The following is a 27016-nucleotide window of genomic DNA, read 5'->3' as shown; positions in this document are numbered from 1 at the left end:
TTAAAATACTTTTTTTAATCAAGCAAATACTTTAATTTTTAGTAGTTGCTGGAACATTGGAATGAATATCAGTATCCAAAACTGTTTGAGTTGAGCGATAAGCTTCATAATTGAGGGTGTGGAGATCTACTGTAGTTTACAGTACTGTGTACGCGTCGTCGGAGGCTGTCTGTATCCGGGAGTCCGAAGCCCTCTGAATGTTGAACATGTCGTGGAGTGTTCTCGACGTCGAGCTAGGAAACTGGTGCGAGTGGCTGCGGTCCAGCACGGGGTTGCGTGGGCGAACTCCGTTGCTCTGCTTCATGTTAGCTTGTGGGTCGGACGCAGCGTTAATGGACCTTCGACTCATCGGTGGCAACGTAGGCGTGGTTAACACCACGAAGTCGCTCGCTCTCGTGTCCGAGCCCATGCTGGTCCGTGCCAGTAGCGGTCTTTGTTGGGCAGATAGCGTCGTCATCCTGTCCGAGCGGAAGCTTCGCGCGTTGTCGTTGAACGACATGATGCTTTGGCGTAGAAGCGGATGCTGGCGCCGTTGGTTCCCTTGAGCACTTACACGGGGAGATTCGGCCTGACAAACCATCAGCAGTCGAAGGAGCTGGCCGTACTCAACCTTTGTGCCACTTAGTTCAAACAACAGCATCGCGACGCTGTTGAATCGGAACCGCGTAAGTCGGTAGCCGAACGCAGAGAGGATATACCGGAGCTGATCCACGTCAATCATGCCGGTCTTGTGCGGGTCGTAGGCGTCCAGCTCGGCGCGTAAGTCGAGGACCGAGCAGTCTTCTTGCCTCAAGCGCTCCAGCAGCGTAGCCGCGAACTCGGACCGCAGCTCCACGATCTCACTGAAGTGGTTCACGACTTCCCCCATGGTGCCGGCGTCCGCGCGGATGATGCTGCAAACCGCCACGAAGTAGCGGAACATGCGCTGCTGGAGCACAAAAGTGTTCAAGAGCACGGGGAGCGGGACCATGATGGCCGGGATCAAGCCGAAGTCTCCGTACACTTCGTCCAAGTCGTACACCGCACACTGGATCAGCAGCGCGATGAAGAATCCATTAACCATTAATAGGAAAATGACCACCACGTGCCAGGTCTTGCGAGAGAAGTATAGGATGTTGAGGTCCGGCGACTCTGGCTGCACGCCGATGGTTCCTCGGGGCTTGGCAACAACACCCACACGCCTGACGTTACGATAACAGGTTACCAGTAGCTGGAGCCCCGTGTCATGCCGAAGTAGCGCGTGACGCTGCGAATTGCGGTTATCTTCAGCCTCTTCGAGCTCTTCTTGGACGCGGTTCATGGCGTCCAACGCGCTGTCGGCAGCTTCGTTGCGCCACGCAACGGCTTCGTCTTGGGCGATCGATTCGAGGTTATCAATCAGTTTATCCCTGTCGTCACTGTAGCCCGCAGCTAAGAGAATCTGCCGGATGCACGTCCGGAAGTAGAGTAAGACTGCAACATGAAGTCCGACTAGAATCCACGCAAAAGCCACGAACACTTCGACGAGGTCTCGACTCTCGGGCAGGTCTTCGATGAGGTCTTCCAGTATAGTAACGAAACCGCAGATCCCCCATGCCACAGCGAGTAGAAGCACCCACGTGGACGGTTCTACCTCGATCATGTGCGAGATCTGGTTGGCTTGAGCTCGACGCAGGTACTTTGAGAACGGGAAGAGCTGAGGCAGTCCGAAGCGCCGAAGGAAGAGGTGTCGAAGCAGTCGCTGTTCCACCACCTCCATGCCGTACGATTTAGTTTCTTGCGGCCAAAGGTACCAGGAAGAGCGTCTGATCCCTGAAGCTGTTGACGCTGCGAGTGGCGACGGATTCATCGAGTCGACCAGATCTTGAGCCGTGATGAGCTCCGTGCGATCGCCCATGTTGTTGTGCTTGCGGAGCTGCGAGAAGATGGTGATCGCCTGGAAAATGAGAGCAAGCGCCAGGATGAAGATGGAGAGGTCGGCCACCTGGAACGCCAGCATCGTCTTGCTGTCGGCCTGAATGCCCGGGATCTCCTTGATGACCTTCAGTCCGAGGCTGAGCAAGCCCAGGATCATGAGCTCTCTGTAGCCCTTTCGAAGCATTTGCTGATACTTGTCATAACGCGCGAGTTTGTGCTCCACGTGGTGCAGCGCGGCTTCAAAGATAACCAGACAGAAGGCCAGGACGCTCAAGTGCACGAGCACCCGCCAGAACTCGACCGTGTTGCCGACCTGGAACAGCGATCCGCCCCCCATCTCGCTTGTTCTGAAGTGACTACCTAGGTAGGAGACGAACCATTACAGAGGCGAGTTCATGGCCTTGATTAAACATATCGCTCACCGGATGGCGCAGTGCACAGGGTGTCAGCGTATGTTTGGCCTAGTTGACCACAAAAGTTTGAGCTCCTATCCGCTCAGGACGAGGATAGACTATCTGCCGGACTGCACAATGGAAGCCGCCGCCCTTCTCAGGACACTACATTGCACGAAGGGAGGGCTATCCACACGTTGGCTAGGACGAAGAGCAAGATGATCGAATGCGAAAGTGTTGTGTCCGTGGTCACCACGGCGTGGTATTCACTGATCCAGCGACCTCGACCCACGATAAGATGGTTCTACCACCCTTTTTGACCGTAAACAGACAGTACACTTTACGACAAAGGCACTTCAAGAATGGTAAAAACTGTAGAAATCAAAAGCGCTGAAAAGGAAGCGCACGCATCCTCATATCTTTGGCTCTTGCTTATCTTCTTGCTTGGTGCTGGGTCAATGGTGCGTTCGCGTCGGTCGATCAGTGATAAATTTTGCTCCAGTACGCAAGCTGGTAATCAACTCGAGTCGGCCAACCTCGCCAACTGCGTGTTTGCATCAGAGAGAAAACACGATGTATTATAGTGAGCACGATTGCCAAACCAAGGGGGATGAAGGCTATCCTGCAGCCTGCTATAGACTCAGTGTCAACAGGCGGGTGGTAAGCAAGTCTGGAGTCGTTTGAGTCGACCACATTTTTCTTACCAACCTACACCATAGCAGTCGCCTTCAAACTTTGAATTTACGTGCTCGAAGGCAAGACTTTATATCATATCGCTAAGTTCTAGGTACTTGCCTACAGCACGGTGTACACAGTGTCGGAGGGCACCGTGTCGGACTGAGAGGCCGATACTCTTCGGATGTTAAACATGTCGTGAAGCGCCCGAGAGCTCGAGCCAGCGAACTGGTGCGTGTAGCTGCGCTCCAGCATAGGAGGACGCGGGCGCGTGCCGTTCTCCGTCTTCACATTCGCGTTCGTGTCGGACGCTGCGCTCACTGACACCGGCCGCATCGGCGGCAACCCACCTGGTCCATGACTGACGTTGACGAAGTCACTCGGCCTTGGTTCCGACCCCAGACTCGGTTGAGACAGTAGGGGCACCTGCCGTCCGGTAGTGGGGGCTGCTACATGGTTCGCACGTAAGCTGCCTCGGCCACCATCGTCCAATGACGTCTGACTGCGTTGCAAGAGCGGGTGCTGGCGCCTCACTTGGCTTCCCGCCAATTCGGACTGGTGCTCGTTCTGAGCCAGCATCAGCAGTCGAAACAGTTGCCCGTACTCGACTCTGGTCCCATTCAGCTCGAACAACATCATGGCGACACTGTTGAATCGGAAGCGCGTCAAGCGGAACCCGAACGAGGCCAAGACGTAGCGAAGAGTGTCCACGTCGATCAATCCCGTCTGCTTGGGGTCGTAGGCGTGCAGCTCCCTCCTCAGATCCACGATGGTGTAGTCTCCTTCCTTGAGGCATTCGAGCAGTGAGGAGCCGAACTCGGTGCGCATCTCGACGATCTCGCTGAAGTGGTTCACCACCTCGCCCAGCGTGTTGGAATCCACGCGCAGCACGCTGCAGACGATGACGAAGTGGCGGAACATGCGCTGCTGGAACACGAACGTGTTGAGAATCAACGGGAGCGGCACCAAGATGGCGGGGAGCAGGCCAAAGTCCTCGTAGATGTCGTCCAGGTCGTACACGGCGCACTGCACAAGCAGAGCGATGAAGAAGCCGTTGAGAATGAGCAGGAACATAACGGTCACGTGCCACGCCTTGCGCGAGAAGAAGCGGATGTTGATGTGCGGCGTCCCGGGCTGCACGCCGCTGGGAACTCGGCCGGTGCGCAGCTTAGCGACGCCGATCTGGTTCATGTTGCGGCAACACGTCGCGACGAGCTGCAGCCCGACGTCTTTGCGCAGTAGAACGTGGCGCTCAGCGTTTCTGCGGTCTTCGATCTCCTCCAGTTCCTCTTGCACGCGGTTCATCGTGTCCAGGGCTGTATCCGCAGCTTCGTTCTGCCAGGCCAGAGCCTCCTCCTCGGCGATCGCGCGTAGATTATCCACCAGGATGGCCTCGTTGTCGCTGTAGCCTGCAGCGTCCAGGAGCTGTCGAAGACTCCAGCGGAAGTAGAGCATCACTACGACGTGGACCACCAACAAGAGCCACCCGAAGATCATCAACGTTTCGACCAGTTCGTGACTTTCGGGTAGATCGACATCCCACTCGTCGAGCATCGCAACGAAACCGCAGATCCCCCATGCCACAGCGAGTAGAAGCACCCACATGGACGGTTCTACCTCGATCATGTGCGAGATCTGGTTCGCTTGCGCTCGACGCAGGTACTTGGAAAACGGGAAGAGCTGCGGTAGTCCGAATCGCCGAAGAAAGAGGTGGCGGAGTAGTCTCCGTTCTACCACCTCCTTGTCGAACGCTGCGCCCGTAGTCTTGCGTGGCCAACAGGAGGACCCCCCACCGCCGTGAACGGGTCCTGAAGTTGGCGGAGTTCCAGCGGGAGGACTCAAGGCGTCCACCAGGTCCTGCGCGGTGATCAACTCCGTGCGATCCGCCACCTTGTTGTGCTTGCGGAGCTGCGAGAAGACGATGATGGCTTGCAAGATGAGCGCGAGCGCCAGGATGAAGATGGCCAGGTCGGCCACCTGGAAGGCCAGCATGGTCTTGCTGTCGGCGTGGATCCCGGGCACCTCCTTGAGTAGTTTGAGGCCGAGACTCAACAATCCCAGGATCATGAGCTCACGATACGCCTTCCGGAGCATGTGCTGGTACTTGTCGTGCCGAGAGAGCTTGTGCTCCACATGGTGCAGTAGAGCCTCAAAGAGCACGAGGCAGAAGGCCAGGATGCTCAAGTGAATGAGCACCCGCCAGAACTCGACCGCCTCGCCCACCTGGAACAGCGATCCGCCCCCCATGACGCTCGTTTGGAAGTGAGACCGGGACTCATGCTTTCGCTTTCGCGTCGGGATTAAGCGTCGTTCCAGCAGATGGGATCGTGCAATGTCAAAGGCTCGGTCGCTCGTGGCAGTGAGCCACACAAGTTGGAGTGAAGACGGGCTCCTGGCTGCTCGGAGTGACCACAGGCGATCGCCACTCCGTGTGGTGCCTGCCAGCCGAGCCTCCGAATGTTAAGGCGTCCCCGGTCACACTACTAGTAATAGGAGACACACAAATTAAGCACTCACCTGTAGGGATTTATCCACGGGTAGAAGCACATTGGACCATCCGAAGTCCTTCAAGGATGGCTGTTGGATTAGGTAGAGTGTCTCCATTTGTACGAAGCACGCAATGTGTTGGTACAGTAGGGGTGTTTCATTTTAGCGTTGGAAAAGCCCCGTGACTCGCAACTTTTCGGGACATTCGGAGATTCCCCTGAAACTTTCGGCTTGGCGACTTCATGTGATCGCCGTTGGAAAGACAGATCACATTCGACGGCACAGATCTCGCGCTTTGCCCCCGCTGTAATAGGGAGACTCGTCTCTCTGAAGTATCAAGCTGCCTAGTTGAGGGGGGGGCTCGACTTGAGGACGACGAGCTCTCGACACTGAAGTTGGACGGCAGTAACGGTTTACACGTGGGTACATTCTACACAGCGTCCTCTATACAGATGCCTGCTCCAAGCAGATGTGAGCCCGCTTCGCATGGCTCAGCCTGCTGCTCCGCACACCTTCTACGATTCAAGCTGGGGCCAACACCTTGCGAGTCCGAATGTTCGGAGAAGGCCAGCGACTCCACCTGCCAATGCATTGGCGTCCACCGACGCTCGTTCCAGTCCACAGCCAGCGTTCAGAGCAATGAGGTCTGTCTTCGACCCCGACGACGACTTCGCCTTGGCGCAGGAGGACGAAGGCCTCGGACGGCGGCTGTCGGCGCTCTCCAACAATTCCAAGCACGCCTTCACTCTTAACCAGGTGCAGCGCGTCAAGGTCTGCGCAACGTACGACCGCGAGGATGAGGGCGGCGCTACCGTGTACGTGCTTGACGTGTACCTGCAGTACGTCCAGCGGGGGCTGCCGACAACCCCAGGAGAGACCAAGAGCGAGCGACGGTCGAGACTCGAGCAGGAGAAGGAGGAGGCGGAGCCGGAATACCAGGTAGAGCACCGCTATTCGGCCTTTCGAGAGCTCCGGAAGCGGATCGCCAAGATCGTGCACGACCGCGAACCCTTGAGGTGGTGCGCCTACTGCAGCCGCGTGACGTGGATCGCATCGGTTGAGAGCTTCCCGTCGAGGTTCCCGAATCGAGGGAGCTGGGCGCAGTGGACGGGGTGGCGGAGATTGCAGGTTCACATGAGGAAGAGGAAGCTCCAACGCTTTGTCAACCAACTGCTACGTTGCGCGAAGGACTTGTCGTACAGGAGAGGAGGGGGCCAGTGTCAGAGGTTTATAGAGGTCTCACAGATACTCAACACCTTCCTCATGGACCCCGACCTGCGGCCGGAAGGCTGTGTGTGGTGACATACTGTACATGTACCGCTAATAGAAGACAAGAGGTGACGATGCAAGATTAACAATGTTTGCCAAGGGTACCAGGCGACCTACACAGATACATGGCTATTGGGTCTTCGAACTTCTTATCCATGGACGGCGGTGTAGTTGTAGTAGACCGTGTTCTCGTACTCCGAGTCGCAGTACGGGAACGACACGTCCGAGTCCGTCGGAGCGAACAGCGTCTTGCCCGACGTGTACGTCACGTAGCAGCCCAAGATGGTGCAGATCACCACCACAATGACAGCGGGGACCTTCTCGTACATGGGGATCGTGTTCCAGCACTTCTTGAGCAGGAACACGATCGGCAGGATGATGCTGTTGAGCGAGATGCAGGACGCGCCCACGAAGTCCGACAGGTCGGAGAAGTGGTCCTTCAGCACGATGGACAGGATCACGAGCACCACGATGATCGCCATGCGCATCAGGACGTACTTGATCGTGTTACTGCCGCGGTACTCTGCCGCCTCCGCTTCAGCATCGCCGAAGTGCGGGTTCTCGGCGTCTGCCACCGAGATGTACGACATTCCGGACCGGCGCTCGGATGGGTTGGCCGACGCGTTCACAACTGATTCCTTGGCGGGAGTGCTCATGTCGGCGTACGTGAGACCGCTCTCAATGTCGCTCTGGGACTTCTTGTGCATGCCCAAGGCAAGACGCTCCGCCAGGTAGAACACCGGGTTCAGCAGCACCGAAAACGCGATGGTAATGTGCAGCTGCATGAACAGGTAGGCAAGCACGACGGCGCCCCAGTCCGACTTAAAGCCGAGCGTGGTCATGCCTGTGTCGGCGTCCGGGTAGATAGTGAACAGCAGGTTGCCCGAGATCTGACAGCCCACAGCCGAGTACGCCGTGCTGGCCAGGATCAGGAAGAGGCACGAAATCAACGTGATGGTGAAGAAGACCACGCGTGGCATGCGCTTGGGCTCGCTGTGCTGGCGTTGCAGGGCCGGGATAACAATACCAGCGCCGTAGGCTAGCGACGACCTGCGAGAAGCTAAGATCCGGCGACGGCACCGACGGGTGGCCGCGCATGCCGTAGAGCACCACCGACACGCCGATGATATCAGCGATCACGGTACCGGCACAACCAGCGAAGGCAGCACCAGCTCCTTCCTTGAGTGTGGGGATGAGGCACACGGGCAGGCACATGAGCGCCATGAAGATGATCCACACAGAGTCACTGAAAGCGTCCGGGAAGAGTCCATTGAGCAGTGAGCCGCCGAGTACGAGGAATACGCACGGGACCAGCAGACACGAGGCCATCTGAGCCACAACGGCGAGCCAGTGGCCCCACTTGCCCATGCACCAGTGACCCAGGTCACCGTAAGTGCGGACGGACTTGGGCGCCAGCAGCATGACGCGGCAGATCGCCACGGATGCGTAGACGTTGGCGAAGGCCATGAATGCCATGGCGATCACGGCGAGGACGGGTCCGGTACGCGAGAAGTTGCCGGGCATACCAAGCGTTCCAACACCGTAGACGCAGCAGAAGACGTTGAAGGCCATCTTGAAATCCTCGAGGGTCATGAACTTTCCGCTCGCCATCGTCGCTCGGTAGACTTCTACTCTGAAGGTGACTTGGGGGGATGGAGGAGAATTGGAAAGTGAGACTGGAGTACTTTTGCCACCGCTCCGTTGTGCTGGAGGTAGAGGCTCCACTAGCTCTGTTGATCAAGTCACCTCAATCAGCTGTACTTGTAACATACGGACACCCGCCCTCACGGTTGCCAGCCCATCCGCCAACTCCGTCTCTAGGCAGAGGCTACAGGATTGGAGGCGCGTCATGACTGGGGTGTGCCTATTAGGGCGACTCGCTCGGCAGAAGAGCTGTACAAACACGAAAAGAGGTTTTGCCAAAGACAGCGAGTTTCGTTGCTGATACAGGGACTGAGCTCACCAACTCAGCAAAGAGCAGCCTGAAGCCCACCACAGCATTACTGTCGATTCACATCGGCGATGCGGCACACAAAACCTCATCGTTCGTCTTTGGTACAGCACCCGTAGTTCTGGTGCTTAAGCGCATCTTGGACTCGGCAACTTACAGTATATCTACCGGTGCCTTGGCTTATGGTGTGCCTGTAAGGGGTAGCTGCTTTAAGACGAAGCCGCAGGTGCACGATCGATCCCATTTCCGGCTTCGCTCGCACACGAGAGACGTACGTTCAACTGAGACCGTCCAAGAGAGACCGTTTCGGTGATGGACCACCTGACGCCAAGTTGGTCACTTTCGGCGCAGAGACCGTCCCCCTGAGGCGAGTCGGTATACAAAAAAGGGTCATCTGATTAGGGCTGACCAATCGCGGCACTCACGCGCGCAGCTCGTCATCGCCAGCAGCTTCAACGTCGCGTCTTGCGGCGCCTGCATCATTTCCCTCGTTCTCTCTCTCTACTCAGCCCCGATGCATTCGTTCCGTCGAGGGCTGCAATACAGTCGAGCGGGCTTGCCGGCAAGATATATTCGGATGATCCTTGTCTCCTAATCCAGAATCCATGATTAGGATCCTCTCATGCGCCGATTCACCTTGGAAGCGAACTGCAGCTGGAAGGATGTACATGAGCGCCTTGGTATATAATTGATATGTCTGCATAGTGCTGGTGAGCAGAGTACATGTACAGAGTAAACCCTTGTTCGGGTGAAGGAATTTATTTCGCGTCGCTCGTTTGAAGTGAAAAGTAAAACAGATGGAGTAGCCATTCAATCACAAGACCTTAAAACGAGTTTGTCAGCGCTCTATCAGACTCTTAGCACTACACGATTTTGCTATGATACACTTGTCGAAGACTGAGGTCGTTCCAGCCGAGATTAGCTACTCGCTATTGAAGGTGATCTTCGTTAAATACTTTAGCAAGTCTGAATAGCTTAGCTCGGGGCGTAGGATTGATCTAATCGGTAGTTTGGCGCTATATCGGAAATTTCACAATAGACCTGGGAAAATGCTCAATGACTTCGCAACCACCCAGCACGCTGTACTTGTCGGTCAAACTGGACACTTCTGGCCTTACTTGGCGCCGGTCTCGACATCACCGGCAGTGGCGCCGAGTCCACTTGTGTACCTAACAAACGACATGCCTGCATGCAGTGGAGCTCGAGCGCCCCGCGAAGAAGCAGTCGACAGTTGCCTGGTTAATTCAGCTCAATGAAGCCCAGCCTGCACGGCGTGCGTCTGCTTCTAGCCTGCCGCGAGCTTCGAGCTTCGATGCGAAGAAGCGTGACCGCAAGCGTTGCGGTCCTCATCCGCAGCATGTTCCGCATCCGTCGCGACATCGAAGGAGCAGGTGCAGGAGGGATGATAATGACGCGACAGTGTTTAGCATCTTAAACAAGTGAGTCTAAGTAGTCTGTCTGCCCGAAGAGATTAAGCGACTTTGTGTGTGCCATACAGTCGATTAGAACCGAGTATGGTCGTAAAATACTGAGTGACTTCGGAAATATCAAATCTCCGTTGCTTTGTTGCTTTCCCCACCATTTCACTTTGCAACGAACCAAATCACTGAGTGGGCACAAATACAACAACGAATTTCGCAATAGATCACCTACTCGGTTTGAGTTCTACTGCACGCGTGACGCGCCGCGACGTGTTATCGGAGCCGCTCTCCTTGCTGGTCTGAGGGCCGTTCCTAACGGAGCGTACACTCTACGAGTGCATGGAGTTCGTTAAAGCTATTGTGGAACCTAGAAGGCTGTACTTAATGCACTACTGCAGTTTTGCGCAGTAATTCTCTCTTGTAGCCACATGAAGCATCAAATGCATTGTCGAAGTGCAAAGCAGCGTTCGATCGCAAATGCAAACGAGCACAGCTCGTGAAGCTCATAATGGCGGCCGCCCTCAACGCGAACTCGACCCTTTCGTTGGGCATGGATCACGATCATGTTAGGAACGGCTTTGAGATCATGCTTCCTTTCACCCCAAACCACAGCCGAGATCATGCCCCGGTGATCTCGTCAGGAATGGCCCTGAGAGGAACACAGTGCCCAGCATAGCACACTGCTCAGCTATCCGTCCACTCGTCATGGGATCTTGGTACACATGTAGTTTCTTTCTTCAACCTCCATCTTCCGATTTACCCCATTCAACGTCAAGCGTTCTTGTCGCAAGCTTCGTACTAACAATGCTGCTCACTCTACTGTATCTGTACAGTATCTGCACGAGCCTCGTCATGCAAGTCGGACTGAGAATCGGCCTACCGCTGTGCATTTGGCGTCTGCGTAACCTCGTTTTGTACCGGCCAGCGCAACATGACCTGCGAGATACTGTTGTACAGTATGCGCAAAAGTTCACATCGGGAACGCCCAGCAGCTACGCCAACCAACTCCTTGGCCAAGAGCTCGGCTATTAACGTCTCTGTCAACGTAGCGGGGTTCTGGTCCAAGCTCTTGAGCGCTGTTGCGGATACTGTACTGAGGGTGGTTAGCAACTGAAGGGCATCGTATGAACAAGACAAGCAAGAGCCCCGTACGCCACCGAACTCGTTTTTGATGAAGAAAATTAACCGTGGCAGTTAGTTGACTTGGCCTACCGACTAGCCAGGGGTACTGGGCCGACTAAAACGCCGGTCTCTTTCCATTGGTTGTCACGCATGACGCGCAGTGAGTTGCGAGCGCGCATCTTCATCTTCGTATCCTCCGACTCTTTCGGGCACATCTCTATCAGCTCACAACTGACATCAGTTTAGCTAGTTGTGCCTCTCGGTGAGCGCAGCCACGCACGCCGCGCGCAATGGCGCCGTTGCGGCAAAGCTCCTCAACTCTCGCTCAGTTTTGGATTCCCCACGTCAAAGCCAAAGCCCCCCAATCCAACCTCCGCACCGAAACCCCCTACGTCGACAGCCATGGGCAAGTGCGGCGAGAAGTTCCTCACGCTGGAGGGTCTCAAGATGGCCTTCAACGTCTTCTGCTGCGTCTACGGTGTTGGAACGCTTGGTATGCCCGGTAACTTCTCGCGTGCCGGTCCCGTGCTCGCCGTCATTGCTATGCTCTTCATGGCCTTCGCCAACGTCTACGCGTCCGTGGCCATTTGTCGCGTCATGCTGCTGGCGCCCAAGTCCGTCAAGACCTACGGTGGCCTGGGTCACTGGTGCATGGGCAAGTGGGGCCACTGGCTCGCCGTTGTGGCTCAGATGGCCTCGTGTCTGCTGGTCCCGTGCGTATTCCTCGTACTCGGCGGCTCACTGCTCAATGGACTCTCCCCGGACGCTTTCAGTGACTCTGTGTGGATCATCTTCATGGCGCTCATGTGCCTGCCGGTCTGCCTCATCCCCACGCTCAAGGAAGGAGCTGGGGCTGCCTTCGCTGGTTGTGCCGGTACCGTGATCGCTGATATCATCGGCGTGTCGGTGGTGCTCTACGGCATGCGCGGCCACCCGTCGGTGCCGTCGCCGGATCTTAGCTTCTCGCAGGTCGTCGCTAGCCTACGGCGCTGGTATTGTTATCCCGGCCCTGCAACGCCAGCACAGCGAGCCCAAGCGCATGCCACGCGTGGTCTTCTTCACCATCACGTTGATTTCGTGCCTCTTCCTGATCCTGGCCAGCACGGCGTACTCGGCTGTGGGCTGTCAGATCTCGGGCAACCTGCTGTTCACTATCTACCCGGACGCCGACACAGGCATGACCACGCTCGGCTTTAAGTCGGACTGGGGCGCCGTCGTGCTTGCCTACCTGTTCATGCAGCTGCACATTACCATCGCGTTTTCGGTGCTGCTGAACCCGGTGTTCTACCTGGCGGAGCGTCTTGCCTTGGGCATGCACAAGAAGTCCCAGAGCGACATTGAGAGCGGTCTCACGTACGCCGACATGAGCACTCCCGCCAAGGAATCAGTTGTGAACGCGTCGGCCAACCCATCCGAGCGCCGGTCCGGAATGTCGTACATCTCGGTGGCAGACGCCGAGAACCCGCACTTCGGCGATGCTGAAGCGGAGGCGGCAGAGTACCGCGGCAGTAACACGATCAAGTACGTCCTGATGCGCATGGCGATCATCGTGGTGCTCGTGATCCTGTCCATCGTGCTGAAGGACCACTTCTCCGACCTGTCGGACTTCGTGGGCGCGTCCTGCATCTCGCTCAACAGCATCATCCTGCCGATCGTGTTCCTGCTCAAGAAGTGCTGGAACACGATCCCCATGTACGAGAAGGTCCCCGCTGTCATTGTGGTGGTGATCTGCACCATCTTGGGCTGCTACGTGACGTACACGTCGGGCAAGACGCTGTTCGCTCCGACGGACTCGGACGTGTCGTTCCCGTACTGCGACTCGGAGTACGAGAACACGGTCTACTACAACTACACCGCCGTCCACGGATAAAACGTTAGAGGATGGGCCTTGTCGTAGCCATGAATCTGTTGTAGATCGCACGTATTCCCGTTAGTGCTGTTGTTGGTTGAATTCTTGAATTTAACACTTCAAGTTGAATGGATTTAACAGCTGGTAGATTTACAACATAACTTAGAGGTTATATGCAGCGCCTATCACACTTGACCAGCTACGATTCAGCCCGACGCAACGATCCTTTTGTAGCGGCCGTGCCCGACCTGCACCCACCGCGTGGTCGGCACGCTCGCTGACTTAGGTTTTGAGGACACCTTTGGAGACACTGGCACTGTAGACTCTGTTCCGCGCTTGATGTAGCGGCCGCTGCCCACGCGCACCCAGCGGAACTTCTTTGGCTCGATCATCTCGTCAGTGCCAGCTTTCGGCTTAGCAACCTCGTCGACCGAAGCCACCACGCTGGACTTGCACTCAGTTGAGACTTCTTCCTTTGTAGCGCTGTCCTCCGAGGACTCCTCGTCACTGGGTGTTGCCGGCACGATATCTTCCAAATCGTCAATGACGTCCAACTCCTCCTTGACAACGCTCAGCTCCAGGCCCTCGGAGTCGTTCTCCGGGGCCGCGGAGCAGTCGGTCGAGACCGTGGGCGCCTCCGACCCAATGTCGTCGCTCAGCGCTCGCCGCTTGCCGGACAGGAACGGATTGCACTTATTGAGCAGCCGGTCCGAGCTCACCCTCGGGAACGCCTTGCCCAAGTGGTCGTCCAGGACGAAGGAGGGCGCCGACTCCCAATTGGCGAGTGCCACCACTTGCACCCGAGAGGGCGGGGCTGCGTACAGAGCAGCCTTCTCCGGTGTGATCAGCTTGCACTTGTCTTCGAACGCGATGTGTTGCTGTCTCGGCTCGACCCCGCGCTCAAAGGCAGAAAGACTACATATATCGGCGTCAGCAAAGACTCGCCGCGAGTTCTTTGCCATCGCCATGTCTCCTTCCACGCCTTGGCACAAGAGCGGCTTCGTGGTGTAGCGCGCCACGATCTGCCAGAGCTTGAGCGCCGCGCGCGTCATCTTGGCGAGCGTCTTCATCCTCAAAAAGGTGTCGTCGACTTTCATGCTGATGCCATCCGAGTAAATGGCAGCGATGTGAGGAATTTGAAAGTGAGCTGCCCGCTTCACGCGCCCAAAGCGACCAAGACCGAGACCCAGCCCCGCGTTGCAGGCCGCACGCGACACGCGTTTGGATTGGAATGCCGCGCGGTGCGGCATGCTCTGGTGCACCCCAGCTGGCGCGGATCGGACTCTGCAATTTTCTTAGCTCGAGCGATCCCTTCGACCTGGCGACAGCATGTCAACGCCTGTCAACTTATGTTGGGACACTAGTGTTCATCAAGACGTTGTGGCTGCCGGCCGAGCAGAAAACCCGAATATCCCAACCAGATGCTTATCAAATATTTTGGTAAAAAAAATGTTTAGCCGTGACTCCACATCGCTTGGAATGCAGTGGTGTGCTCTCGCTTAAATAACACGGTGAAGCTGCATCCAGGTGGTCTTCTTATCGTGGTGATCCGCTCAGGAACGCCTCGATGAGCTTGGGCAGCGTCTGGCGCAGCCGGCAGTGCCGGTGGCGCTGCGCAGGCGACTGCGCGAAGTCGGCGAGGTCGGAGAGGAAGCGCGCCAATATTTTCTTGCGCTGCGTCTTGGTGGTCACAATGCGCAGGAACCAGAGTGGCTGGCCGGCGTGGAACCTCGCGAACGTCTGGAACTGCCGGCAGTACTGGCACAAGAAGTGGGCGTTGACGCAGGCGGCGGTCATGGCATCGTGACGGAGCCGTGCAAACTCGGCGAACCGACGACACACGCAGAGGTCGGGAGCGCGCTCGGGGGCATCGTGATGCTCCGAAGTTGAAGCTGTCGTGGGCGTCGCGGTGCTTGTCCGCGAGCCCAACGACAGCACCGGCTGCCGGATCGGTGTCGGTGGCGCCGGCAGCGTGCTGCTGGTCCGCGCTGTGGGGAGGTGGGAGCAGGACTGGTACAGCGTGTAGGCTTGCACAACGTAGAGCGTGGCGCCGTCGCGGACGCTGGTCCGGGTGTCCATAATGCGGATCTGGTCCAGGTTGGCCACGAACTCCATGGCCGCCGAGGGCTGCGTGCGCGGTGCAGAGGCCGACGGCGTGAGCGTGGGCGTGTGGAGCGCCGGCAGCGGGTTTCGCTTGGGCTGCGCGCGCGTGGTGCCCAGCAGCGTCTTGAGACGCGCCCGATCTGCTGAAGGCTCTGAGCTGGGCTCCATGGTGCTGGCTGTGGGGCGTGGGGTGGCGTTTGTCTGCAGTTTTGAGGAATGGGAAGTGAGCGGCGGCGCAGAAGCGGCCGGTTAAAAAGGGTTAAGCTGAAGTTGCTGGGTGCGGTGCCACTTTCCTTAAACATGGCTACAGGTTCCTCCCGAGCGGGCTCCATAGAACTCGCTATAGGTGCCTTTGCAGGATACATGGCATGAGCGTGCGGGGCCTGCACTGCGATCGCATGGGGTTCCTGCGATGCAGTGAGAGGGCTTTGGTCGCCTTGGCCACGGCGAGGAAGAAGCTTCTAAAGCCTTAGAGTTCGACACGCGTGAGCTCTGCGCGCGCTGACCGTTCGTTCGTGGCAACGGCGCCTTTAACGCTGGTGTTGATTGTGCGCGCAGTCGCCGGCAGCAATCTGCTCCAAAGCTTCAACCTCCAACTCGCGGCTTGGTCTCGCGCCGCGTCACGCGTGGGTCTGCGGCAGTGGAGCTTGTCCTCAATTTCTAGCGCAGCACTGCTGAATGCAGTGTATTGTCGTGCCTTGGAGGGTTGCTTGCCTACATAGTAAATGTACTTCACTGTACATTGGTGGAGATGCTCGCGCTTTCTTGTACTGTAGGCACAGTAAGCTTACTTAAGTACATGCATCTCGGTGTTGATTGCTTGCTGGTGTACCACGTCAAAAGTGTAGGTCGCTGAGCGGGAGAGCTTGGACACGAATTGACAGTGTTGATTCAACAGATCATTGTACAGTACAAAGACAGTATGCTGGTATTCAATGCAAGTAACTTGATTTTGCATTCATTTAATTTATAACTCTTTCGGCCTAATACATGGCGTCGTTTAGCAGGAACGCAGTGAGCAGCGGAGGCACGAGCTGCTGCGCTTGGCACTTGTGCTTGCCCGTCTTCTGGACGCGTCGCTGGCCCATTGCAACAAAATCGTTGGTGAAGCGTTCGAGAACCCGCCTGCGCTTCTCCTTGCCAGCGAACCGCTTCACCAGTCCGCGCGGCTGGCTGCTCGAGAACCGAATGTACTCAATGAACTTGAGGCAATGCTCGCAGGAGCACTGCCGCTCGGTGCTCAAACAGGCCGAAACGCTCTTCCGGAGCTCCTCAAAGTCGCGAAATTGGCGCTCTACCCTGAAGGTCGGACAAGCTCCCGCCTTCGCTGCGCGCTCTTCGTTCGAACTTGGCTTGCTGACCGGCAGGCGCGACGTGGGCAGGCTCAAGAACACCTCCAATACGAAGACCAATTCCTGTCGCTCGTCGGTCCGCGTCACGTTGATCTCCACGCGCTCGACGCTCCAGAGCAACCCCAACGGTAGAGACGCATTCCACCGGCGATGCGCCTCGAGCTTGGTTCCCAAATACGACTGGAGTCCATCTACTGCGATGCAGTGTGTCGGTGAGGCGATTGGGTCTCCGCCGGGAGAAACGGGAGCGAGCAGCTTTGGAAGCAGCCCGGGTTTAGCCCGGGCGTTTTCGCTTGCTAAGCACGTAGCTGCAGTAGCCATATCGCTGTAGTCGTAGTCTGCAAAGTACAAAGTGAGAGCTTTGGACGATATACGTGAGGTCCAGTGAGTCAAGTCGCTACGGGCACCATAAACGGAAATCCCTCATCAACATTTGCTTCATACCGTAATCACGGCCTTCACAATCATTGATCCGCGTTATACACTAGGCAATGCCAGGGCGCGACTGGCATGCAAGCGCATGTTGAAGGAAGGAACACTGAATCACTGAAGCACTGAAGCACATAAATTAAGGTCTTACCAGGACCAGTTCTCACTCCTGCACCTTCACGTAGCGCCCGTAGCCTACACAGACCCACCTGGCCGGTTTGCCCGACGACGTAGGCTTTCGTCGAGCAGCCGGCTGTTGCAGCGGCCCAGAAGAGCTCTGCCTCTTGAAGAGGTTGGTTTTGGGGCTCGAGGCGGTAATAGGTTCCTCGTCGAGCACGATCTCAGACAATTCGCTGCCTGCGATGCTGCACGAGTCGTCGGAGGTATCCGTGGCGGCCTCCGAGCTCGCGTCGTCGTCTTTTACCGGAGTGGATTCATTCTTGGGCAGACGGAAGCCGGTGACGGCCTCGAAGTCGGCGAGCGAGACGATGCCCGACGCCACCACCGAGAGCGCGGCTTCGCGCATGATGGAGCCGTCCTCGTCGTCCTCGAAGTCGAGAGGGTCGCCCTCCGAGGACGTGGAGCTCAGCGGTGCGCTGCCGTGCATGAGGTCGGCCTTGTCGGCAGCGGCTCCATTGCGAGCCTGTCGCCGCAGTCGGCGCGCGCGCTTGACCGCGAGCTTCCAGAGCGTGGCGACGAGGCGAGCGGTCCACAGGGTCGCGGCCGATCTTGGCGGCGTCTTGATCGAGGGGGAGGACGGTCGAGGGGGTGCGAGCATGGCAGAGGAGTGCGCGCGGCTTGTCGTTTTCGCGAGTGAGGCCACTGAGACCAAGGCCGATAGACGCACGCCATGGCTGCCGAGGATGTTTGGCACCTGCTCCTCCAGGGTGCCTGCAGCTGGCGCCGGAGGCGTCACTCCAAACCAGCATTTCCGTCCAGAATCGGCACCGTCGGCGCTTGATAAATGATACTATGTCCCGACGCTGTCAGGCATGTCCAGGGCCGTCACGGGGCGGAATGCCTTGGGACAGCTCCGCCTGCCACCCTCGCTTCCTGCAAATGAGCCCCCCAGTGGTATCGGACAGCATCACTTAGATGGTGCGCGCGGAGATATATGCGTGCGCGTGCGAGGCCACCATGACGATACCCTTGATCATCAAGTCGATGCTGGTCAATGATCCATTTACCAACAACATCTGGGACAACTTCAACTAACGGTAGGGTAACAACCATGGCCGCGCCAACCGAGGATCGCCAGCAAGCGGTCCAACGCAGAGTGAGCAGGCTCGTAACGAGCAAGAAGTACCGCAAGCGCCACCACCTCGACCGCCACACAGGCCCGGAGTGGAAGCAGTTCGTGGCAGCTCGCCGCGAGTACTCGCCGTGACGGCCAAGTTGGGCAACTACGTGAAGGACCTCCACTACAAGGCAGCTTCACACCTGTGCCACAACACAGACGTGATACTGCTGCCCAAATTCTCGACTTCGTTCATGTTGCGCCCAAGTGCCCCGTGGACGCACGCGTTCAACGACCAGATGAACACGCTGGCCCACCACCAATTCCGGCGGAGACTGGAGGCGAAGTGGGAGGTGGCGGGCAAGGCCATGGTACTGTGCTGTGAGATGTACTCGAGCCGCACATGTGACCGTTGCTGCCGCCTCCACCTCACACTGCGCAATGAAGATGTATTCACTGCGGCTTCCTGGCTGAACGAGACGAGAACGCGGCCTATAACATTCTGCGGTCCCTCTCGGTTTACGCAGTGACTGTAGTGCAGTTGTAGTTGGTATTGTAGCACTTGTGCTTGGGTTGCAGCGAGGATGGCCCCGCCGACGAGAAGCGCTGCCAGGAATACTGTAACACAACTTCAACTGCATTGTTCTCTATTGTTCACCATTATCATTGTTCTGTTTTGCTATAGTAGTAGTAATTGTATGTGTGCGTTTCTTCTTAACTGTAGAGCGAGTCCAGCAGCGCCTGGTACTTGCGGTCCACGGCGCGGCGGCACACGTCGCCCGTGTCGGGGTCCAGCTCACCCGACTTGACACTGAAGTCGGCGGCCATGAGGATCCACTTGCGGACGCGAAAGCCCGAGACCGAGCAGACCTGAGGGAGGTCCTCAAGCACGCCGTCAAAGTGCACGGCCCAGTGCTGGCAGCGGATGGCCTCGCCAACGGTTGTCGCGGTGCTCCCGATGGCATGGCCGACCTTGAGGGCGTCCTCATCAAGTACGCGACCGCTGCCAGTGTGCTTGGCTGCAGTGCGAGAAGTCGTTGCGCTTGTCTTGAGGAAGAAGAGCGCGCTCAAAAAAGTGCGGCCGTCGCCGACTAGCACGACGCGGTCCAACTCAGGCATGAGCTCCATCATCGCGAATTCAAATGGCTGGATAGGGACCCAGTCGCCAGTCGAGAGCACGAGGAAGTCGCGCGGGTCGCTGATCTTGAGGAACCCCGTGGGCGTCAGGAACCCGCGCTGCCAGAGTCGAAGCCACCCGTCCGAGTCGCAGGTCGACGTGCACTGGCTGCCATCGTCATCCTGTTCGGGACCAGGGCTACTGCAGGGGCCGTGTGGAGCGTACCGGTAGCCCATAAAGACATTGCGGCCGCGCAGTACTGTCTCCTGTGAGCGCTCATCACAGCGAATGGTAGTGCCCGGTAGCGCTCGACCAGAGCTGCCGAACTCCCACGCGTGCTGGAAGTTGATGGACGCGAACCCACAAGTTTCAGCCGTCCCGAAGAGCTGGTAAATCGGCGTGTCCACTGTCTTGAAGAGCCGCTCGAGCTCGAAGTCCAGCGGCGCCAACACCGAGTGGCAGGCGGTGCAGCTTTCCAGTCCGACCTTCTTCTTGATGTTGTTGAGCACTAGCGCCTTCGCCAGCATGTACCCCAGACTCCTGTGCTTGGCCCCCTTGCCTCTGGCGAAAAGCAGCTTCTGCGAGTTGTTGGTGGCGCGCGTCTTGGCCCATCGGTACACTGCGGCATTCACGTCCCCTTTCGCGCGGTAGACTTGTTGGCTGAAGCGAGCCCATGTCGCGGGCGCCGCGAAGAACACGGTCGGCTTGTGCTCGGTAATCACTCGGACCAAAGGCTGATTATATGTTGGCGCGCACGCCACCGACAAGCCGGCAATCATAGGCACGTAGATTTCCAACACTTGCGATGCCACGTGATGCAGAGGCAGGTACCCAACGAGACGATCGCGATAAATGAGCCCAAAGCTGCGCACCAAGGCAGCAGCCGTGAACAGTACGTTGTCGTGAGAGAGCTCCGCGCCTCGGATGCGCCCGAATGCATCGTAGTCAAAGGCTAGCAAGCAGCACTGATCAGGCGTCACGCGCGACGCTAGTGACTCCAACGACGGAGTCATAGCTGCCTCGTCGGTGGCGAGTGTATTGATCGCCAAAAGATCTTGAGCTCCGATCACGTTGATACTTGCACGCAAGTCAGCGACGGCGCAGTCCACTGCGCCAAGCCCACCCAGCACAACAACAGCACGGATAGGCGGGCGGAGCGCCTCTGGCTGATCGTCCAAGGCTTCAAGTGCCTCGCGGAAATTGCTCTCCAACATATCAACAACAACAACCGTGGCTTTTGCCGCAGGAAAAATGTCGTCCCTCAACTCGCGCGCGCTCCACGAGCTTCGAATGTGGGCCACGACGCCGCCCAGCGCCACCGCCGCCAGGTTCACGGCTTGCAGCAACGGACTCACCTGTGCACTAATCACAACGCCTTCGCCAGCACAAAATCCCAGTTGCAACAACGTTCTAGCGATGCAGCGCACGCGCACTGCATGCTGCGCCCAGGAGTAGGCCACGTCCACGGGGGCGGCCGCCGACGCCGCAGAGCTCGGGAATCCGTGGTGAGTCTTGTCGAACACTTCCTCCCGGCCGGTCAGCGCCGGCTCGTCGGCGAACCTCGACACCGTCTTCAAGAACGTGCTCCACACTGTGGCCGGTGTGGTAGTGACCAAGGCCGCAATGGTGGACGCGTCCTCCCCTTCATGGGTGACACTGAGCGCGCGGCTCCACGCGCGCGCCCTGCTGGCCCTACTGGCCGCGCTGCTGAGGCGGCTGCGGCGGTCCATGTCGCTCGGCGCGCTCTCCACGCTGCCGCGCGAGTACATGTAGCTGTGCTTGGACAGCCTCTCGTCGCGCGTGGCGTCCTTCTCGGCCGTCGACTCGATCTTGATCTCGCCGAAGGGCGGGAGCGGGCCGTGCACCATCTTCTCGTTGTGGTACTTGCCGTCGTCTCTTCCTCCTCCGCCGCCGCTGTCTTTATGTGGGCTCTGGCGCCGGTGCAGCGAGAACCGGCGGCGTCGGCGACTGGGATGGGCCACGTCGTCAGGCTTGGGCGTCCACGCGTCGCCTGAACTCGCGGACGGGCGGCCGCTACTGGAACTCGAGCCGGGCGCGCGCACCACTGTGGCAGTGAAGGAAATCATGTCGGACGTCACGCGGCGCCGGCAGCTCTCGGCGCCCCCAGCTGCGGTCGTGTCGCTGCCGTTACTCACCATGCGCTTGGGGGCCGCCGGCGTGTGGCCAGGGGAATTATTCACGCGCGCGCGAGTGCCGCCGGCCTGTCGGTCGTCTGACGGCGGGGCTCGCTGCTGCCGCTGCTGCTGCTGCTGTTCCTTGGCGCGCACGCCGGCCTGCGCCGTCATGCCGGCAAAATAAATAATGATACTGATCGGTAAGATGGAACCTGGGAATTTCGGGAACCGAGCGTACAGAGAGCTACCGAAGTCAGATTCGGCGGTCATAAAGAGGGAATCGCAGGTGATAAGTGTTGGCAGTTCTACTAATGCTGGAGTTTGTATTGGTGAGTAGATCAATGCATAGAGTGTGCGAGGGTATGCTAAGATGAATCTCTCATAATCGTGTCTCTGCCGCCGGATTTTGTTTCGCCAAACGTGTCGCAGCCACAGATGGCTGCGGTCAAAGGGCCAAAAGGACACAACGGGCCAAATCCCTCACATCTGGTAATATATGCAGCTTCGAGTTGGCGCTGCTATGGGGACGTTGGGGCAACTATTGTCACCTTGTGCCTGCATGACCGGGCAGGACGCTAATCCAGAGCTCCAGGATCGAACCCACGCCGCAGACGAGGATCGAGGCCCAGGACGCACGCACTGCAACGACTGCACTACATACCTGCCGAACAACACAACCAGGCTGCGCACAACACCTCCAAAGCTGACCTGTATTTGGCTGCAGCTCTAGCTCTGGCGGATGTGGATGCCCGTATCGAGCCTCCGGTTCGCGTGGTGGCGCGGCGGCGGCGTCGGGTCCGCGTGCTCCAGCCCCAGGTTGCCCAGTCCCTCAAAGTCGGCGCCGCAGAGCTCCGTGAGCTGCGACATGGGGAACGCGTCCAGCGCGTCGGCCTCCATGTCGTCGTACACGGCCTGCAGCGTCGACGCCTTGAGGTCCTTCACCAACGCAAAGTTCCACTGCGCGAACACCTCGGACGAGATGCTCATGCTGCACAGCACCCCAAAGAGCAATCAATATCCAGCAGTCAGTGGGAAGAACAGCACGCCCCTAGTGATGACAACAATACAAATCCTTACCGTTGCCGGATGCGCTCCTTGACGTCGCCGACGGTGTCCCGCTCGCTGAAACGCACCACGCACGGCACACCATGCGGGTGGATCCACTTCTGCGAGCTGTTCTGGAAGTTGAAGTGTACCACGCCCTTGTAGAACCACTCGGGGCGAGCTTCGTCGTCCGACATGGCTTCATCCTCATCTGGCTGCTGCTCGGATGTCGTGTCGTTCTTTTTGACGCCGACCTCAGGGTTGCCTTGCTCCTCCGTCTCGATGACCACGGTCGTTTTACTCTTGACAGCGAGATCGTCGCTGATCAGTTCGTAGGACGGGATCTGCTCCACCATGATCTCGGGCGTATTGGGGTCTGACGAGGCGTTATTTCCCCAATAGCGCGACAGCGACGTATCCTCATCCAACACACGCTTGATCATCGTTCCCTGCTGCACAACCTCGCACGCGCGCAGCGGCGTGTCCTCCGGGAGCCCAAAACCATCGCGAATAAGCTTCAGCAAGTTGCAGACCTTGTGCGTGGGCATCACGAGCACCTCAACGTTGCGCTGCTGAGCAGTCGGGGACGGCGACGCTGCCTGCTCAGTGGCGAAGCACGCATCGTAGATGCTCAGATGGACAAGCAGCTCCTTCTTCGCCTCGATCTCCGTGATCGCGTGATCCAGCAGCTCGTAGTGCAGGGTGTTGGTGCGCTCCAGGTACTCGGTCAGGAACTCTTCCAGCGTAGTTTGGTCATCTCCAGCGTAGCGCGAGTGACGCAGCGGTGTCTTCAACGGCATGCCATTGATCGGCGAGTGCTGGTACAGTCGCACAAATAACCGCTTCGGTCCGACAAGACCCAGGTGCGCTGCCACTGCGTCGATCACCTCGTCGTACACATTACTGAGCAGGAGCGGGAGCGTGAAAGACTCTTCCTCGGAGTGCCCATACCGATGGAATGTCACCTCCACACGATCCAGCAAGTACCGGAAGTAAGACGCCACATCGGGATACCTCTCCACTATCTGCTTTCGCTGCTGGTGGAGGTTCCCCATTGATATCTGCGCTGCTCCAGCTGATCCGTGGCTATGAGGGCCCCGGCTACCGTTGGTATACAAGGCGCTCGAATCATTGTCATTGTCGCTCTCGGGGGATATCGTGGCCTTCACTTCTTCACCATTAGGTCCAATATACGTCGTTTCAATGGTATCGGGGTCATCTTCGATGCCCAGATCTGTGCCGATCACAATTCCGCTCGCCATCTCCTGGTCCTCGGCGTACTGGTAGCAAATAATGTCACCGTTTTGAATCTCCGCCGAATGGAGCGATGTCTCCATACCGATTGCGGACACAGTCGTAGGTTGGATCTCCTCGTAGAGGCGCAAATCGGTCGTAAAGGGGATCGATAGAGCCTCGTGCAGGTACTGAGCCAGCTCTGATCCTGTAATCCGTGAATCCACCACAATATTACCCACATACTCCAACCGGTCTCCAAGCTTTCGCTTTAGATCGTAAAACTTGATGAATAACAAGATGTTGTGGCTGCGGACGGGAGGCGCATGGTCCAATGTCGTGCTGTCACTGGCCTCGGTGTACACAGCAGCAGCGTCCTCGTTCTCATCGCCCATTTCCTGGCTAGGCTTGGGCTCCGACTCGCCCTCCTCGATCTCCGGGGGTGTGAACTCGTCCCAAAAATGCCTGTGGATTGTAGCTGCAGGTCCCTTGCCGGTTTTTCTTACCCTGTGCGGATGTGTTGATGGAGACGATGGCGACGTCGGAGGTGACGCTGCCGGCTGTGATGAAGATTCTGGCGGGTCGTTTAAAATCTGAAGGAACAACTTTACAGGCGTTTTGGGCGATGCGTCATCCTCGATCAACGAGTCCACGCGGCAGCCATATCCGTCAGGGTCCACCGGCAGGTCGGGGCGAGTCGTACGGTTTTCACGCACGATAACTTTCCACAGGCGCTGGCGTGACATGGGCACCCCAGTCTCTTTGTAGATGCGACGACAGAGTTGGCGGATGGATGCCGCACGCTTGATGCGCACGCGAAAGGTATTGGCGTTATTGAAACTAGAGAAATCCATCGTCTTCGTGACCCGCTTCAGCTTGGCGACGCTCGCATCTGAAGCGATGCGAAAGTTCATGTACAAGTGCTCTGTTTGCTGGGCTTTCTTGCGACGCGCAGCTGCCTTCTCCTCTTCGTGGAATCGAGTAACCAGTTCATCCGGGATCAGAGGCGGGTCTCGTTGCCAAGAAGGAAGCTCGCTTTCGGCCTCAGTGTTGTCGTCGTTGCTGGCATCACCATCCGCCATCGAAACATCTTCTGTTGACGTCGCTGGTGTAATTCCCGCGTCCACATTCATGCTCGCAGCCTCCTCTCGGATAGCACTGATATCGTTCTCACCGTCACGAACGTACACCAGCATATACGCGCTCGAGAAGTTCCTGCCAAGAGGCAGCATCAAACTGTTCGTCGGTCCAGAACTACTATCGCCGTTGGTGCGTGTGTAGTCATACACTTCCTCTACTGTGTGGCTACTCTCCGCGTCTGGAGCTCCACCTGCATCCACCGATCTAAACTCGAGACTGTCCATGCCATTCGGCTCGTTACTCTCCGCTCCGGCGTGTTCCGGCGAATTGAATAATGCCGATGAGTACAGTGGCGACGTCGGCTCCGTGCCTAGCGGGGTTACAGGAGTCCCTGCCGATCCAAAATTGCCCTCGATTGCTACCTGCTCATCTACGCGCGTAATTTGGTCATCGTCAAACCTGAACCAGTCCGTACTTGTAGCAATGTGCTTGCCGGGCCGAATAAATACATAATAGTGTCCTCCGTGTACATCGCCACTATGCACCAACACGCTGTGCAGGTGATAAGTATATCGTGAGGGCTTCTCCTTGTCGCCTGCAGTTTTGTTCTCCTCCTCCTCATTAGTCGAGATGAACTCGTCCAAGACGAGCGTTTTCGGGAATTCAAAGCGGTCGTGAATCTTCACCATGCCATCACGCAACGGCTCGTACTCAAAGCGCTTCAGCTGAATATTAAGCACGGGCGGGAAGGTGAGAAACTTAATGCCCTTCTTGGCATCCTGCTTCCCGTGGCCTTCCGCTTCGTACTGATTGTCTCCATCCAGCATCTCCACCTCTACGTACTTGCGGAAGGACTGCATCAAGTCCTTGCACCCTTTCACATCCAGCTGCAGGTCGTAGAAGCTCTCGTCCCGGAACGACTGGAAGTCCACGTTCACGCACTGCACAAACGAGCGCACTTTGCCCTCGAACAGCTTGGGGATGGCCGCGTCCACCCTGGTGTGTTTCATCTTCTCCTCCAATCGATCGCACAAGATCCGGTACAGCTCCTGAACGTCGTGCTGCATGAACGAGTCGATCTGGCTCCAGCCGAACGAGCGCGTGAGCTCCTTCGTAGACACGGCCTTGCGCTGCCTCTGCAGCCTGTAGAAAACGCGCTGCAGTGCGAGCGACACCGAGTCGTTCGTGTCCTCCTGCGTCGTGGGGGTCTCGTACACCACCTGTCGGAACGCGCGCAGGTGGAACAGCGTCTGCAGCAGCGAGTTCAGGTAGCACGTGGCCCCCTGGTTCTTGAGCCCGACCATGCCGGTCTCCTCCTTGGAGTCGTACGACAGCAGGTGCTGCGTCGTCTCGAGCGTCGTCTCCGCCTGTTGGTTCTCCGCCTCTGTCCGCGTCTCCTGCGGCGCTGTAGCCGCGTCACTCTCCGTCACGTCGTCCACGAAGGTGAGTCTCACCTCGATCTGCGCCTTGCCCTCGACCGTGAGGAACTTGTTGCTCGGGTTCAGCAGGTCGCTGCGCAGGACGAACTGGCTCATGCCGAACTCCGCGTCCTCCCGGGAGAACGCGTGCACGCTCGTGGTCTTGACCACGTGAGGGCCTTCCCCGTGGCTGAGCAGCGTGATGCTCACCTCTGCGGGCCGCGCGTCGCCCGCCACGAGCTCCACGAACACGCCGACGTGGGTGGCGTCCGCGGGGCTGCGCGGCTGCCACAGCACGCGCCACGAGCCGCCGCGCGCGTCCGTCAGAGGCGCAGACGCGACTCGCTCGCTGTTCAGCTCCAGCACGGCGAAGCTCTCGCGGAACAGCAGCGCGGAGGCGGAGGACGGTGCAGCCTCGACATCCATGGGCTGCGCATCGTCGTCGGGCCGCGTGCTGAGCTTCTTGCGGCGCTGCGCCTCGGGCGGCGAGTCGCCCGCCGGACTCCGACGCTTCTCCACCATGACGCCGACAGCTCAACTTGTGAGCCTTGGCTGCACTATGGAGCAGACCGGTGGTTGGCTATTGACGACTTTTGGCCAATCGATGGACGGGATGTGACGTTATAGTTGGTGCAGCGTCCGTTTTGGACTGCGCCTATTACCTGTGGGAAGTTGGAGATCGTCATGGTGCAACTTTGCAGGACTTCTTGCTTAGGTCAAAGGAAATGCCACTAACCCAGGAATAACTGTGAAAAAAATACCATCGTGACGCCTTACGATGAGGGATCGAAATGCCAAGCGTGTTA

The 27016-nt window shown here is 57.8% G+C and overlaps 11 protein-coding genes across 11 annotated transcripts; 3 read left to right on the top strand and 8 right to left on the bottom strand.

Moving 5' to 3' along the window:
• Positions 1-136: 136 nt before the first annotated feature.
• On the bottom strand, positions 137-2233 carry PHYSODRAFT_260235 (hypothetical protein; the record flags this gene model as incomplete). The annotated part of the gene is made up of 1 exon (XM_009521467.1): positions 137-2233. One exon carries the CDS (start codon positions 2231-2233, stop codon positions 137-139), a length of 2097 nt encoding a protein of 698 aa, XP_009519762.1.
• Positions 2234-3083: 850 nt separating this feature from the next.
• On the bottom strand, positions 3084-5210 carry PHYSODRAFT_554633 (hypothetical protein; the record flags this gene model as incomplete). Its single annotated transcript, XM_009521466.1, has 1 exon — positions 3084-5210. The coding sequence occupies one exon, from the start codon at positions 5208-5210 to the stop codon at positions 3084-3086; it is 2127 nt and encodes a 708-aa protein (XP_009519761.1).
• An 879-nt stretch (positions 5211-6089) lies between these two features.
• PHYSODRAFT_481334 (hypothetical protein) lies at positions 6090-6752 on the top strand (the record flags this gene model as incomplete). The annotated part of the gene is made up of 1 exon (XM_009521465.1): positions 6090-6752. The coding sequence occupies one exon, from the start codon at positions 6090-6092 to the stop codon at positions 6750-6752; it is 663 nt and encodes a 220-aa protein (XP_009519760.1).
• A 116-nt stretch (positions 6753-6868) lies between these two features.
• PHYSODRAFT_325587 (hypothetical protein) lies at positions 6869-8330 on the bottom strand (the record flags this gene model as incomplete). The annotated part of the gene is made up of 2 exons (XM_009521464.1): positions 6869-7769; positions 7804-8330. The coding sequence occupies 2 exons, from the start codon at positions 8328-8330 to the stop codon at positions 6869-6871; spliced, it is 1428 nt and encodes a 475-aa protein (XP_009519759.1).
• A 3285-nt stretch (positions 8331-11615) lies between these two features.
• On the top strand, positions 11616-13083 carry PHYSODRAFT_260251 (hypothetical protein; the record flags this gene model as incomplete). The annotated part of the gene is made up of 2 exons (XM_009521463.1): positions 11616-12205; positions 12240-13083. 2 exons carry the CDS (start codon positions 11616-11618, stop codon positions 13081-13083), a joined length of 1434 nt encoding a protein of 477 aa, XP_009519758.1.
• Positions 13084-13268: 185 nt separating this feature from the next.
• PHYSODRAFT_487184 (hypothetical protein) lies at positions 13269-14159 on the bottom strand (the record flags this gene model as incomplete). The annotated part of the gene is made up of 2 exons (XM_009521462.1): positions 13269-13445; positions 13485-14159. 2 exons carry the CDS (start codon positions 14157-14159, stop codon positions 13269-13271), a joined length of 852 nt encoding a protein of 283 aa, XP_009519757.1.
• Positions 14160-14598: 439 nt separating this feature from the next.
• On the bottom strand, positions 14599-15141 carry PHYSODRAFT_483820 (hypothetical protein; the record flags this gene model as incomplete). Its single annotated transcript, XM_009521461.1, has 2 exons — positions 14599-15003; positions 15097-15141. 2 exons carry the CDS (start codon positions 15139-15141, stop codon positions 14599-14601), a joined length of 450 nt encoding a protein of 149 aa, XP_009519756.1.
• Positions 15142-16148: 1007 nt separating this feature from the next.
• On the bottom strand, positions 16149-17750 carry PHYSODRAFT_554628 (hypothetical protein; the record flags this gene model as incomplete). The annotated part of the gene is made up of 2 exons (XM_009521460.1): positions 17152-17750; positions 16149-16673 (listed from the first exon to the last, which is right to left on the bottom strand). The coding sequence occupies exons 1-2, from the start codon at positions 17722-17724 to the stop codon at positions 16149-16151; spliced, it is 1098 nt and encodes a 365-aa protein (XP_009519755.1). The 5' UTR covers positions 17725-17750.
• Positions 17751-18353: 603 nt separating this feature from the next.
• PHYSODRAFT_419921 (hypothetical protein) lies at positions 18354-18650 on the top strand (the record flags this gene model as incomplete). Its single annotated transcript, XM_009521459.1, has 2 exons — positions 18354-18439; positions 18518-18650. Coding segments are annotated over 2 exons (219 nt in total), but the record flags the coding sequence as incomplete, so codon positions are not given.
• Positions 18651-18897: 247 nt separating this feature from the next.
• Positions 18898-21606, bottom strand: PHYSODRAFT_296537 (hypothetical protein; the record flags this gene model as incomplete). Its single annotated transcript, XM_009521458.1, has 1 exon — positions 18898-21606. One exon carries the CDS (start codon positions 21604-21606, stop codon positions 18898-18900), a length of 2709 nt encoding a protein of 902 aa, XP_009519753.1.
• A 520-nt stretch (positions 21607-22126) lies between these two features.
• Positions 22127-26732, bottom strand: PHYSODRAFT_554626 (hypothetical protein; the record flags this gene model as incomplete). The annotated part of the gene is made up of 6 exons (XM_009521457.1): positions 22127-22423; positions 22513-22697; positions 22788-23507; positions 23649-24755; positions 24840-26141; positions 26223-26732. 6 exons carry the CDS (start codon positions 26730-26732, stop codon positions 22162-22164), a joined length of 4086 nt encoding a protein of 1361 aa, XP_009519752.1. The 3' UTR covers positions 22127-22161.
• Between the last annotated feature and the right edge of the window lie 284 nt (positions 26733-27016).

This window comes from Phytophthora sojae (assembly GCF_000149755.1).
Source record: "Phytophthora sojae unplaced genomic scaffold PHYSOscaffold_2, whole genome shotgun sequence".
Taxonomy (NCBI): Eukaryota; Oomycota; class Peronosporomycetes; order Peronosporales; family Peronosporaceae; genus Phytophthora; species Phytophthora sojae.
This window is presented reverse-complemented; position numbering and strand designations above follow the sequence as displayed.